At 37.7% G+C, this 10,178-nt stretch overlaps 2 protein-coding genes across 2 annotated transcripts; one reads left to right on the top strand and one right to left on the bottom strand.

Annotated features, from left to right (window-relative positions):
• Window positions 1–381: 381 nt before the first annotated feature.
• On the bottom strand, window positions 382–2,635 carry LOC135932385 (adenylate kinase 2, mitochondrial-like; the record flags this gene model as incomplete). The annotated part of the gene is made up of 3 exons (XM_065469856.1): window positions 2,612–2,635; window positions 1,786–1,911; window positions 382–492 (listed from the first exon to the last, which is right to left on the bottom strand). Coding segments are annotated over exons 1-3 (261 nt in total), but the record flags the coding sequence as incomplete, so codon positions are not given.
• Window positions 2,636–3,571: 936 nt separating this feature from the next.
• Window positions 3,572–7,394, top strand: LOC134623502 (galactose-specific lectin nattectin-like; the record flags this gene model as incomplete). Its single annotated transcript, XM_065469857.1, has 7 exons — window positions 3,572–3,635; window positions 3,823–3,903; window positions 5,493–5,606; window positions 6,156–6,307; window positions 6,423–6,547; window positions 6,640–6,832; window positions 7,290–7,394. Coding segments are annotated over exons 1-7 (834 nt in total), but the record flags the coding sequence as incomplete, so codon positions are not given.
• Between the last annotated feature and the right edge of the window lie 2,784 nt (window positions 7,395–10,178).

The raw sequence follows: 10,178 nt of genomic DNA, 5'->3' as shown, positions 1-10,178 counted from the left end.
CTAGCATTCTGGATATAGCTGACTGACAAACATCATGAGTACATGGCTGATTACTAAATTACTACATAATCCACATTAAAGACGTTACTTCAGTAAACTTTTATTTATAGTTACAGAAATACAAAAGATAAAATTAACAGCACACACACGTGCACACACGCACACACACGCACACACACACACAAAAGAGTGAAACTGGGGAAAGTTCGAGCTGAAAAAGAAACCTACCAGCGTGCTCAGTTCTCATGAATCAACATTAAAACTAGTTTGTTTAATCTCTTCATTAGCTAATCTGTATTTAAAGTAAAGCAAACTCGTTGTTCATGAATTATTAAGTCAACATTAAAAACGCACCAAAACACTAATAAATTAAGTCCTCACCATCTCTGCTTGTTTGACCGTTCGGGGGAATCCATCCAACAGGAATCCGTTCCTGCAGGCCGACGACTCAAGGTTCTTCTCTATGAGCTCCACGACCATCTCATCACTGACCTGCAGGGACACAAAAACTCCTCTTTATCATGCAACAATATTTTTACCTCTGCTAAAGATACTGATTTTATACATTTATTTCATGTCAATACAAAATCTTTGTATACAGCAACAGGAAATTAAAGTGCACAAATATGGGCAAACAGCACCAAACAGTGAGAGTCAAACACAGATGGCAGAAAATCACAATCGGAAAAAGCTCTGAGCAAATTACACCAGGAACCTCGGTTACATGCTGGGAGATGAAACAGATGGGGACAAAGAGCTCTGAAGCAGCTGCACAAACATGCGTACAGCGCTGGACACAAATCTAGAGGAAAACACACAGACGCCTACAAATGTTACAGAAGTGAATTTTGACATAAAAGGGACTTAAGTGGCCACAGAATCACAAACAATTTATTATGATACAGAATAAAATGGCTTTAAAAAACAACAAGGTTCTCATCCCAACACCATTTCCCCATTCAGAACAAAAATGTTGGGGGTCATTGTTCTGTATTAATTTGTGCCTCTGATATGTAAACAGTTCCTCACACAACTCAGGTCAGCAGAGCATGCCCACTCTAAAAGTATAACATGATTTTAGCCTTGAATTGTGCTCAGGATCTACCAGACTTGGGCAGTTTTACTGGTGTCATGATGCTTGACTCGATGTCTAAACCACCACCAACCATCTGCCTTTTGGACATTTAAGTACGTCAGTGAGATTTCTCATCAATTAAGAAATTTTCCTCATGTGACTGCAGGTGAATTTGAGCCAGTCTCAGATCATGGATTGGTGTGTAGTCTTGATAGTGAACATGCTGGAATATAAAAAAACTGAACTGGAACAGACACCCGTCCATCCACATCTTACAGACTTCCAAGCTTTTTTTGTTTTTTGTTTCTCTTCATGCCTCTCTTAGTTTTGTTTTAGCATTATTGTTGATACAGTCATGTGGTTTTAATAAACTTTATTGAAACCATCACTGCAGAAATGTGTGTTCTGAATGTGCATGAAGGACTGATAAAATGTTGGCATACAATGTGACAGACCAGCACAACAGTTAGAACAGAACTGTAAAACATAAAAATAAACAGTCAGTTTCACACAGATCATCACTTTTGCCCGTATATGGCTGAGATTTAACATGAAGGAAGGGAAGGAAGGAAGTAATCGTAATACAAGGAAAACATGAGATGTCATCAAAGATTAGGGATAACGAGTTGCAAAGTCAATAAAAACCTCAGAGGAGACAAAGGGACAGGAAGAAAAGTTTATAGAAAGATCATGAATAGAAGAGCAGTTACCAGTTTGCCAAAATCCATCGTCTCCTTCAGCCTCTTGCCGAGCTCGGAGCCTGAAGCCACCATGGCCCTCAGCATGTCTCCAGTCGCCAGGTGGCAAACGCAGTATTTCTCTGCTAGCCGAGGGGCCTGCAGGGGAGAAGAAATATTTTTTAATATGGAACTATTATTCATCACTAGCAAATGCCAGCTGAAGGAAACATTTGGCTGTTGACCTAAACACTGATGAACAAACACTTCCTGCACCACTGACAAATAAAACCATGATGTAGGTTTCTGAGTATAAGGCTCTGAAAAGAAGGTTTTCAGCACCACAGACTGATCTGTGGAGCTCTCGACCTTCTACACAGCGTAGCTTTCACTTTCACAACTCATCTGAGGATTAAAGATTAGAAGACATTCTGTCTGTGCTATCAGACACGTCCATGTGCCTGATCAGAGAGGACGCAATCGCAAGACACAACGACGAAGGTCACACTGACACAGACATCTGGGTTTCAGCGCTCTACACAGCTGCAACAGAAATTCTTCTGAGTTATGTAACTGCGACATTGGAGCCTTACATGCCAATGAAATGCTGAAGGAATTCCAGTTTTGCACAATATAATTCTAAGAAAAACCCACTGATATGCAACTGGTCTTATCAGACTTCCATCTGAGTTTTCTCCACTCTCTAGTATTTCTGTATCACTAGTGCAGCTCTGGTTAAAGGCTCCCTGGGAGGTTTCTCAGGTACTGAATGCTGGCTATTGTTTTTAATTTACAACTGGAAATGGAGTGCTATTCTGAATTATACAGTTTACAGTTATATAAAAGGTGACTGTCTTACCTGATAAATGTTTTTATTGATCATTTAGTTAAGGAACATGACACTAAAGGATTTATTTTCAGCACAATTTTACAACAATAAATACAGTAAAAAGCAAATATTCACATGTGAACATCAAGAACTGTTTTCAGCATTATTGTGAACAATTCACCCGTCAACAACAACACAACGTTATTTAAAATAAACCACAGTATGGGTTTGTACTTCTCCAGCTGCTTCATATCTCATATAAAAAGTTTTTGGTTCAGTTGTGAACTTAAAACAATTATATGCGTCTGTAGCCTGTGAACAGCATAATATACAAAATATATAATAACAAATGTATAAACTGCTTTAGGAAGGAGTCCAGTATTAAACTTTTACTTCGAAATGCCACCAAAAGAAAAAAAAAAGACAGACACAAAGATAGTTTCATTGTGTTAGTGCAGGGTCTTTACCTCACAGTATAAAGTACATTTGGGCAAAAGTGTTTGTGATTTGGTGCTGTATAAATAAAAATGCCAAATAAACGTTCAATGTAGTCAGTGAGTGTCCAGTGAGTTATCAGTTAAGCTAACCCCATCCATGTCTTTAAGTACCCAGAGAGAACCCATATAGTTATGTGGAGAACATGCAAACTGTACACAAAGACCCCAGATTTGAACCCAGGACCTTGCTGTGAGGCAACAGGGCTAAAGTGTGAATTATACTTCTGCATCAGATCTAGGCTGTAACTTATGCCATAAATCAAACTTTTGCTTAAAATTCTTGAAAAAAAAGTGAAAAATAAAAAACAAAACATTTTACAAGTATTCTCAGCCTTTGCTCAATAATTTGTTAAAGCATCTTTGGCAGCAATTACAGCCTCAGGTCTTTTTGAGAATGATTTTACAATCTTGTGAGGAAGTTTTCTTTGTCTGTATATTGTGAAACTTCTCTTTTAGAACTGCTAATACACAGCAGCCACACACACACAGCAAAATGCCTGAAGCTGAGGTAGTTTACTCCGATGTGAAGTTTGCAAGAGGAAAAAAGGGAGCCAATGGTGAGACTTATCTAGTCATCTTTCTACATGTGAAAAGATTCCTAAAAAATATCTGAAAAGCTGTTTATATTACATCTTAGGTTTGAGTGTAATGTGAATACAGTGATTTATTTTACAGCCACTCATTTTATCGGCAGCCACCGTCGGTGTTAACTGTGCAACAATCCGGTTTCATCTTTCATTGCAGAGGCCGTTACCCCATCGACTGACTCAACTTACTCCGAAATCAAGATCTCAAAGATTCAGCCATCCACAGCAGAGCTGTCTGGTAGGCAAACAGCAGTAATAAAAAAAAAAAAAGCAGAACATTTCTTCCAAAATTGTAGCTGTATGTAAATTTTAAAAAGAAGGACAAAATGTGTGCAACAAATAAACACGCTCAACTTTTACAGTAGTACTGGTACACAATTTGCATTTTTTTACACCTTAATTTAAGACAAAAAGATGACAATGATGAATATGAGATATAAATTATAGACATTACAGCAGCATCAGAGACTGTCAGTATAAAAAAGTAGCTGAAATAAAATGATTAATGAACAAAAACAAAATTGTTGTGGAGTTGTCACCACACTTCGTTGTAAAAATAATGTAAATTTAATTTCAGAACATCAGACCCTCTCATTTTTGAAGTGTCTCATTTACAAGTTTCCCCAATTTTTTTTTTTTTTTACAAAAATTGGGGAAACTTGTAAATGAGACACGTTTCTTTTTTTTGTTTTTACTGGTAAAATTCTAAAGAGAAGTAAAGGTTAATTAAAGAATGAGGAAGTGGTTCTGAAGGAGTGGTTCATTTAAATAAATGAGTTTCTGTGTGTGTGTGTGCACATGTGTTAATGTTGATGCAGTTTCTTTATATTTCTCAAAAACCACTGGGCTGCCTTATTGCAGAAGAGGAACTACGGTGCTGAGTTTGAGGTTGTCTCGAGGAGCAGTTCTCTGCTAAAAGATCATTTGCGTAAAATTGGTCAATTTTAGTCCCCAGAAGACCGACTCTGACCAGACACTCTGCTCATTTACCTAAACGAAACTTGTAGCACCATGCTGTCCCTCAGTTCCTCTTCACTGTCTACTTAATTTTTTTTTGTTATAATTGTTAACATTGTTTGTTATTTCTCCAGTGCTTATCTCCTTATTTGTAGTCCACAAAAATCAGTTGGTAGATGCACAGTTTCATCCAGGAGATTAGCGCTTTGACCTGTGTCATATCATTTTAGTTTTAACTAGTTTACTAGTATATTTTGACTTGTAACTTTTGTCTTCATCCACTGTTTGGTTAGATCTTTTTTGGTGATAAAACTTTGGGTTATCCTTTTTTGTCAGTACCGTCATCTCCAAATTATACATCATCTTGCTATTATATTTGTGTGTCACAAATTGCCTCCTGCACTCGTCTCCAGCTACTCCACCTGCCTGCACTCTCTTCTTCACCTCTGTGATGCACTGTCTGTTGCTTTGGAAGGTTGATCCCAGGTGTTTAAACTCATCTACCATCACCAGCTCTGTTTTTTACAACTTCATCATGTCCAGTTTTATTAAAGACAGGAATGTGCAATGAATACAGGGTGCAGTCAAATATGTTATTATCTGCCTTGCAGATTAAAAAAAATGGATAAACAGAGTTTTATAAAAACAAAATAAAATGGGAAAAAGAGAATAGCATAAGTCACTTGTTTACCTTTGAGGTTGGTGTGTTTTAAATCTGTGATTCTGTGCTTGAAGAATGAGCCAGTGAATCGTGTTCTTTGTACAAAAACAGCGAGAACATTAACATCTCAAATCTAGCTCAATAAAATTCTGAAACACATTTACACCACATCTCACATCTCTAACCTGTTTCCTTTTCTCACTATTCAGACAGTGCTCAACAAGCTGTGGTGAGCAAAGGGTCAAAGGTCACCTCAGAGAGAGTGGTCCTGGTGGTTCTCAGTGTTCTCCTGGCAGCTGCTCTCATTGCTCTGTGTTTTACCAGTGAGTTAATATTAGAATTTAATAAGACTTAATTAACATCAGCTTTTTTCAGTAATGCTAAGAAGAATAATGCTTCTGATGAATGTTTTTCTCAAAATACTGTATTTTACTTTTTAACAGATGTAAAAAATCTTTTCAGCGTAAACAAAAAAGTTACTGACTAATTTGTTTATTTGCTTTTGATATTTTTTTTTTAATCAGCATTTGATAAAAGTAGAACTAACCAAGAGCTTGAAAATCTGAAACTTAAAAAAACGAAGTGTGAAAGTAATCTCACAGGTAAGCATATACACCTGGTATACTGTGATATTTGGTCAGACATTCCCAATGAATGACTGATGAAAGTTGATTTTTTAAATTCTTTATTCTAACAGAGACTCTCTCTAAGATAAAATCATGCAGCACAGTGCAGCCGACCTGTCCAGGATCTACAGTAGTAGGTAAGTTATGGATTTTGTCTTTGAGACACAAACTTCAAGCTAAGTTCACACAAACATGAACAGTGATTTCTTCCACCTGACTGAAGTCGTTGTTGTAATCTCTTCAAAGATGATCCTTGTTATAAATGTGAAGAAGGCTGGGAGCTACATGGAGAAAAGTGCTATTACTTCTCCATCAGTAAATCATCCTGGAAACAGAGCAGAGATGAGTGTAGAGCTAAAGAAGGAGACCTGGTTAAGATAGACAGCAGGGAGGAGCAGGTATGAAACACTGCTGCATGTTCATGTTCTCACATGTTTTATTACATCTTTATGTTTCACCTTCTCAGCACAGAAAAGTCTAACAAAGTCATTTTCATCATCTTTTCCTTTTCAGACTTTCCTGGAGAGAAGACTGAGAGATGTAATGACTAGAGATGAGGACAAGTTCTGGATCGGACTGACAGACTCAGCAGTAGAGGGCAGATGGGTGTGGGTGGACGGATCACCACTGGATCAAAGGTTTGATTGTTGTGAAAATATATTTTTTTCATTTCCAGAATGAAAGTTGTGAGTTTTTACTAAACTAACTTTTTTTGTTCTTTATCTCTTAGTTTGAAGTTTTGGAGTGGCAACGAGCCAGACAATTGGAAAGGGCGCAATGGTGAACATCCTGATGGAGAGGACTGTGCGAGGATGGGAGCAAAAGGTGGAGCTGATGATCTGAAGTGTTGGTTTGATGCATTTTGCTCAAAGCCTCAAAGAAGTATTTGTGAGAAATCAGAAGTTAAAGGACAGTTTAAAAAAGTATGTGACTGAAATTCACATATGAACCACCAGAATGAAGTGATGCAATTTTTAAAATAATGTCACAAACAGAAACAAAATGAACACAGTAAAATAAACATGAGTAATATTTTGTATCTGATATTTTGTAGTTTTGAAGTGATTAACACGAACAAGAAATGTGGTTCGATCCCAGGCTGCCTCCTGGCTGCATGCCAAATATACTTGGGCAAGATACTACTTGCCCAAATATATTTGCCTACTGGTGGTGGTCAGAGGGCCCGGTGGCGCCAGTGTCCGGCAGCCTCACCTCTGTCAGTGCGCCCCAGGGCAGCTGTGGCTACAATGTAGCTTGCCATTGCCAGTGTGTGAATGACTGAATGTAGTGTAAAGTGCTTTGGGGTCCTTAGGGACTGAGTAAAGCGCTATACAAATGCAGGCCATTTACCATTTAAATCTCAGTTTTTTTTTATTGCAGTGTGACTTTACTGCACTATATAGTAGGTGGTTCTATGTCAGCGAAGAACAACACTTCGCCGTGGCTGTAAGTAGTGTCAGAGTAATAGTGGATGATGAGCAGCAGGTGAGTTATGACAAGCTTGCATGAAATTGAGGTGGGGATCAGGCTGGGAGGAGTCAAGGGGGAGAGAGAACAGCCAAAATAAACAGACACCAGAGAGGACCGGGGGACCATGACATATGTTTTTTTTAAAAAAAGCTTTTTTTTTGGATGCAATTTTAACATCAGGACTTTTTATGAAAGTCTTTATGAACAGAAAATAAACTATGATTTATGAAATGATTTATGCTGTTTCTGTTTCTTCTTTAAAAAAAAAAAGTCTTCTACAACAACACAGCATATTTTGTCCTGTCTTCCTTCGCTCTCCCCAACCAGCAGATGGCCGCCCCTCCCTCAGCCTGGTTCTGCTGGAGGTTTCTTCCTGATAAGATCCAGTTTTTCCTTCCCACTGTCGCCAAAGTGCTTGCTCATATGGGTCATATGATTGTTGGGTTTTTCTCTGTGTATATTTTTGTAGGGTGTAACTTATAATATAAAGCACCTTGAGGCGACTATTTGTTGTGATTTGGTGCTGTACAAATAAATTGAATTAAATTTCAGTGTTGATTGTTTACATTTTTTTCATGTTTCCACACAAACAGACACTGGAGTGGAGGATTATTCAGCTCATGATGTGAGATGTTTCAGAATGTTAGAAATAAACAAGCGTTGTTAAGAAAGAAATTACACCTAAAACCTTTCTTTTTAAATCAAAAGAACAATGCAGGAGGAGCACAGTCACATCAGACAATTACAGCCTGACCACAGGGGGGCAGTATTTCCATGTCTGTTTCATTCTGTCTAAGAACAGTTTTCAATTGAAGTTAATTTGTAAATTAGAATAAAATATCATCTGTGTGTAAAGAAAAATACCTTCAGGCCTGTGTTTTATCAATCAACACATGATACAATTTAATTCTTTCCTAATTAACTAAGGAGCAAAGATTTTACAGTAACATAAAAAAAGTTGTTTACACACAAATATCTTTACAACTTTTGACTTAAAAAAAACAAAGCCATTAAAAAAAATTATGATTTATGATCTATGAGGTGTTGGAATCAGCGTGATTATTTTCTTTTCAGCTTCAGCTTGTGTGTTGCTTTTCAGATCTGGTGTGTAATCCTTTTTTTTAAAAAAAAAAATCTGTTTGTAATTCTGTAATCTGTCTGTAATTCATAAAATCTTTGATGTCTCTCATTTCTGAAACAGTATTTGAATGTATGAGAACAAAAAGTGTCAATAAAAATCTGAAACTTAAGCATTTATGGCCAGTCTACTGCAAGTTTTGGTCACACTTTGATTGTTTTTAATTGTCAGTCTTATTCACGCTGGTGACACACTGTGGTCGCAAAAGTAGAAGCCATCCTGATAGAGATCCAACTTTTTTAGATCCAATTAAAATCAAGGCACTCAAAAATATGCTCTGGAAAAGAGCAGAATTCTTGGAACAGAATTCTGAATCATGAACAGCAGGAAAAATACATCCAGACATTTAGCAAGAGAATTACATAGCAGAAAGCCAGACCCTGGGGTGTACAGCCAAATGCACAAACAGCAGAGCAACACAGAGACGAACAGAAAGCAGCAGCAGAAAAAAACGTGCTGAGGTGTCATCTGGTCCCCCTAATATATAGGGACCAGTATCCCCGCCACCTGCTGCTGGGTAACTTTCCCACCTGTCCTCCAGCCAAACACAGGGTCAGGTAGCGGCCAAGGTCCTGGCCAGAGGTCAGTCAGGACTCTGGCTACCCTTTGTTTTGGCCTATCAAAACAGGTCATGACACTGTCAAACATCGCACATTAATCCTAATTATTAAATCTTACAAAGCAAATGGCACAATCTTATAATATACAATCTTATAACTACATAGGTTACATGCTTAACATATAAAAACATTTCAGTGTAGGTTAGTGAGTGTGTGTGTGATTATCTCGTATGATATTTTATTGTGATGTGTTCAGGATCTCTGTTACAATGTTACTGTTTTGGTTGTGCATCATCAAAGACATTGAGTGTGTATTGGGGAAAGTTAGTTACCGGAGCTGGAGAGTGAGTTATTCAGGAGATCTCTCCCCTTACATTAACAGCCCTGTTACTGTACCACCTTAACAAACCATGTGCTTAAGACTACATGAAAGTTAAAACATACATGTTCAGTGCAGATAGATATGTAGATAGATATAGTGTATATAGTTATATAGTTAAACATGTCACACAAAAGTCCACCACACTGGAATGATTTCCTGTGTCGTTCAGTGGTGCTTTTTGGTAATCTCAGTCTCTCACTGAGCGCGCTCCTGTGGTGAGCCAGCATGTCATGGAGTGGGTGGGAGTTATTATCCAGCATTGTCTTTCTCTTGGACAACATCCACCTCTCCCTAAGGGAGTCATTTCCTCAACTGTTTCTGTTCAGACATTTCTGGAGAGAAGAATGAGAAACATCATGAATGAAGATGACAAGTTCTGGATCAGATTGACAGACTCAGCAGTAGAGGGCAGATATTTGTGGGTGGATGGTTCACCACTGTGTAAAAGGCTTGATTTTTGAGAAAACTTTAGGTTGTGCCACATTTGCGACAAAACAATTTTAATAACATGCTAAAATATCACCTCATCTCATGGGCAGTTCCTCATTTTGTTATGCTTTAATACTTTTTGTTTTTATCTTCCCTTTAACCGCCTGTTAAAGGGGAAGATGATTCATTATTTAATGAATCATTTTAATGTAAGCAGCTATCTCCTGGAAGTTTTCAGTCTTTTGAATATGTGGCTTTACAGCTGAAGGCCCCATCCAAAGTTGTGTTTC

This window comes from Pelmatolapia mariae, unplaced genomic scaffold (genome assembly GCF_036321145.2).
Source record: "Pelmatolapia mariae isolate MD_Pm_ZW unplaced genomic scaffold, Pm_UMD_F_2 NODE_ptg000700l+_length_10277_cov_1, whole genome shotgun sequence".
Taxonomy (NCBI): domain Eukaryota; kingdom Metazoa; phylum Chordata; class Actinopteri; order Cichliformes; family Cichlidae; genus Pelmatolapia; species Pelmatolapia mariae.
The sequence above is the reverse complement of the archived record's forward strand: the minus strand, read 5'-3'. Positions and strand labels throughout refer to the sequence as shown.